General features: G+C 36.7%; 1 protein-coding gene across 1 annotated transcript; it reads left to right on the forward strand.

Annotated features, from left to right (window-relative positions):
* The first annotated feature begins 2,487 nt into the window (after positions 1–2,487).
* Positions 2,488–4,746, forward strand: LOC116111146 (probable inactive receptor kinase At2g26730). The gene is made up of 2 exons (XM_031397338.1): positions 2,488–3,721; positions 3,933–4,746. Exons 1-2 carry the CDS (start codon positions 2,488–2,490, stop codon positions 4,583–4,585), a joined length of 1,887 nt encoding a protein of 628 aa, XP_031253198.1. The 3' UTR covers positions 4,586–4,746.

Below are 4,746 nucleotides of genomic sequence, written 5' to 3' on the forward strand. Positions count from 1 at the left end.
TCTGTGGAACTCAATTTCGCTTAGTTTTGTCATCAATCAAAATGGGGGAGATTGTTGAGCCCTCATGTGTTTTGATGTGCCAAAATTAATAAAAAAGATTACTTAAAGAACTAACAATGTGCAAAGGTATGACATAAGTCATAGCCAAAATGAAAATGTAGATTTTCTAAGTAGAAAAACCGTTCACGCAGATGGAAGCCCTACTTCATTAAGTATTTCTGAAAAGTAATCCCCAATCAAGCCGTTTGAATTTGGAATGACATCATTCCATGACCCCATTCATGGTTCTGCCCAAAATAAAGCAAGCATCTAATCGAGCTAAAACTCTTATCTTCAAGGAACGACAAACCGAATGACCATTCCAGCAAGCCGTTCCAAACATCTAAAGACTTATCCAAAAAGGTTAACACACATCCGCGAGCTAGACATCATTTTTTATCTAAAGAAGGAACGACCAAGAAGAAAGACCGTTCCTCAAGCCTTTTCCACATGAACGACGTTGTTCCATTATCTCGTTTACAGCTTTGGAATCTTGATACTTTTTGCGACCTGAAGAGAAACACTCGTTCCATGAGATGAATGCCTGTTCCAACCTTAAGTCAAGATTTTGGACTTAGAATATTCGAGCTCAAGTCAAGGTTGTGGAACCTTCAAGTCAAACAAGAATGACCTCGACGAATGACCATTCCCTGAATTCTTCAAGCCATTCCAAGAAGAAACGACACCATTCTAAGAAGTCATTCAAGGTTCTGGAATTTTTGGACATTAGGAGATCCAAGATGGAATGCCCATTCATGATAGGTGAACGCTCGTTCACGATAGAAGAATGATCATTCCAAACCCTAAGATTCAAATAAAAGTGACTGTTGGTGGTAGGAACACCTATTCCCAATGTTGGAACGCCTGTTCCTCTGGGTTCTGCAGCTTTGCGAAAGTGCATTAAATACATCAACGACTCAAATTTTCTAAGGGTTGGTGAAGACTTAAATAAGGCGATTTATTGCGAGAAAACAAGAGAGAGAACTGTGCAAAATCCAACATTCAATCTTGCAAACCCTATAGCTCAATCCAAAGCAAAAATCAATCTCTCATTTGTACTAAAACTAATATCTTTAGAGAGAAACTTTGAACCCATTGTGTATTAGCTTAGCTTAGAGGCAATCATTTACAAAAACTTTTATCTCATATTATTGGGTGAAATCCTGTAAATTTGAAGGCGAAATCCTGTCAAACTTTTGTAAAGGCCAAATCCTGTGGAAACTATTGTATTGGCGAAATCCGATTCTAGCATAACTTTAAGGAGTTTGCCTTGAAGAAGTGGATGTAGGAGGCTCGTGATCGAAGCTTCGAACCACTATAAAGTCTATGAGCATTTCTCTTCTCTTTACTCATTTATTACTTGTTATTTACTTCTCATTTATTTATTGCTTATCATTATAGTTATTTATTGTTCATAGCATTTGGGTAGTTGGAGGTTTTCATTATTCTGCATTAAATTTTTTTAATCTCCTTTTCACCTCCCTTATTAGGGTTTTACAATTTGAATGTAATGATTTTATTAGTTAGTAGTTTAGTTTCTATCATTGCTCGAAAATATAAAAATTTCCAAACATGTTAATTTTTTTCTTTTGTGTATAATATTATTACTGTTTGAAATCTTATAAGAAGCTTCAGTAATGTCGAGGAGTAATATTTTGGTGTTCGGAGCATAGATGATTAGTTTACTTTTCTTATTGAAGTTTCCACCTCTTCATTTGGTTTGAAAAATCAGAATTAGGAGCAAATGTGATGTAGTAATATTTATGTTGTAGTACAATAGATTATATCAAGGCTTGTGTCTCTACGGAGTATTGATTGATCAATCTGATGATAAGCTCTTTTAATATTATAAATCAAATAGACATATCTATTTGTCTTCCAACCAATCCAACTTCTTCAATCATTGCCATATACCGAACATTCAATATCCCAAGTATTAAACAATGTCAACCCTTGATTGAGGAAACATGCATTAATTTCACAATTATTAAGGGGTTATTTTATATTTCTCTATAAAATTATTTAGTATTAAACTCATCTGTTTGTTCAAAAAGTATTAAATCTCTCTTATAATTATTAGAAACCCCTAAAAAATATCAAATATCCATTATAAAAATAGATGAGTTTAATACTAAATGATGACAGATAAGAAGAATGAAATAAAACCCCAATTGTTAATAAATTATAAAATATTTTTTTGTATAAATATATGGGATTATTGAGGTTTGAGGTGTGTTCAAGTGTTGGAATTCCTTGCAGCCTTTATAGGATTCTCAGCTAAACAGTCCAACAGATAGGGTTGATAGTAGCCTTGTTTTTGTCTACAACTAAGAAAATATTATTAGCTGTAATAGGATTTAATGAGAATATTTACGATTTCATCGAGCCATTTGGCTACTAATTCTTCATCTTTACCACCCAAATCAATCTCCCACTTTGAATTGCATGATGGGTTGTTCTCTATTCACTAAATATTTTGCCTTTCTCATTCTGTTCTTATTATTCTATTACTCTTTTGCACAATATAATGTACAGGAATTGCACGATTTGTTTGCACTCAAAGCCATGTTCAATGACCCTTTCTTAAACCAAAACTGGACTGGCATTCATTGCTTCAACAATTATCCTCCTCAATGGTATGGCATTCAATGTGTTAACGGTAATGTTACCGGAATTATTTTACAAGGGATGAGTCTCAAGGGGATTGTAAATTCTGATGCATTCATGAAGGTTCCTGAATTGACAATCTTAAGCTTCAACAACAACTCAATATCAGGAAATGTAATGGATTTCTCTTCAAACCACAAGTTGAAGGATATTGATCTTTCAGGCAACAACCTTTCCGGAACTATTTCAACTTCGCTATTGAGTCTTGATTCCCTTGAGTCATTGCAGCTTCAGGATAACAAATTGACAGGCGCCATCCCGGCGTTTAATCAGTCTAGCCTGAAAGTTTTTAACGTCTCCAACAATAATCTCAGTGGCGAAATCCCCAAAACTCCAACTCTTCAATCATTTAACAGTACTTCCTTTTCAAAAAATCTTGAGTTATGCGGTTCACCATCCTTTAATCCCTGCAGCTTTAGCCAAAATGATACCGGAACTCCTGGTGATGATAAAGATTCCCACAAGTCAGACTTTCCGAAAACTATGCTTATTCTTATTGTGGTGGCTGGTCTGATTGGAGTAATTTCATTTACTATATTTTACTTCTATAATAAAGGGAGGAATCGTAAAAGGGTGGTGAAGAAGGAAGAGGATGATGAAGTGGAAGAGTATGAGGCTGAAGAAGAGGAGACGGAAGTCCAAAGGAACGCGGAGACGGGTAAGAACAAAGTCATTGTTGGAGGGGATCAAGAGAAGAAAGGAAATTTGATATTCATGGTGGATGAAGCAGGATTTGAACTGAATGATCTTCTGAAAGCATCAGCTGAGGGACTGGGGAAGGGGATTTTTGGTAATAGTTACAAGGCTAAACTTGAAGGCAGAACAGCTGTTGTTGTGAAACGCCTAAGGGACTTGAAACCAATGAGCAATGAAGATTTCACAAAGCAACTTCACATAATTGCCAGCCATAAGCACCCAAATTTGCTTCCTCTTCTTGCTTATTACTATTCCAAGGAAGAGAAATTGTTGGTTTTCAAATATGCAGAAAATGGAAACCTCTTCAACCTCATTCATGGTAAAGCTAGCTAGCTATCCTGTCAACTTTCCACTTATGTATGCTCATATAGGGTTGACAATATCTCTGCCCCTGTCCCTACTTATCCAAACCCCACCCCCACCCCCACCCAGGCGGGGTGTTTCAGCCATCCTAGCGTGTGTGTGTGTATATATATATATATATATAATCCTCACTTTACTATTCTTATCGTCCTGAAATTGTCATGCAGGAGGGACTTCAAGTCAGGACCGAATTCCATTTAAATGGAGCTCAAGATTATCGGTTGCCAGAGGCGTGGCGAGAGCCTTGGAGTATCTTCACCTTGATACGAGGTCACAAAGCATTGTTCCTCATGGTAATCTAAAGCCTTCCAACATTCTTCTTGATGAAGAAGAAAGAGTTCTTGTTTCAGACTACGGTTTTTCTTCATTAGTGGCACATCCCATTGCGGTTCAACGAATGGTTTCATACAAATCACCAGAATATCAAAGTAGCAAAAAGATTTCCAGAAAATCTGATGTTTGGAGTTATGGTTGCCTTCTTTTAGAACTGTTGACCGGAAGAATTTCAGTTCACTCAGCTCCACCAGGAATCAAAGGTGTTGATCTTACTAGATGGGTTATTCGAGCAGTTAGGGAAGAGTGGACGGCCGAGATATTTGACCCAGAGATATCGGTACGGAGAGGCGCTGGCCACGGGATGCTAAAACTCCTACAAATTGCAATACGATGCTGTGATAAGTCTCCGGAGAAGCGACCAGAGATGACAGAGGTTGTGAGAGAGGTGGAAAACATAAGGTTTGTGGAATCAGAAGATGAAGAAGATTTATCAGTGGATCAATCCTCCACAGATGAATCTATATCTACCAACGCCTCAAAATAGTTTATCAGAAGATGACCCATAACAAGAGCGGCTCATTATTGTTTTTGTATCATGAGAAAATAAACTATCAGTTCAGTGATCACATATGCATGAGTCTTGAAATTTGTCGCATGATAAATTCTTCATGAATCATAAGGTTGTTAACATATAATCTGTAAGAA

The sequence above is a fragment of the Pistacia vera genome, unplaced genomic scaffold (genome assembly GCF_008641045.1).
Source record: "Pistacia vera cultivar Batoury unplaced genomic scaffold, PisVer_v2 Contig628, whole genome shotgun sequence".
Taxonomy (NCBI): domain Eukaryota; kingdom Viridiplantae; phylum Streptophyta; class Magnoliopsida; order Sapindales; family Anacardiaceae; genus Pistacia; species Pistacia vera.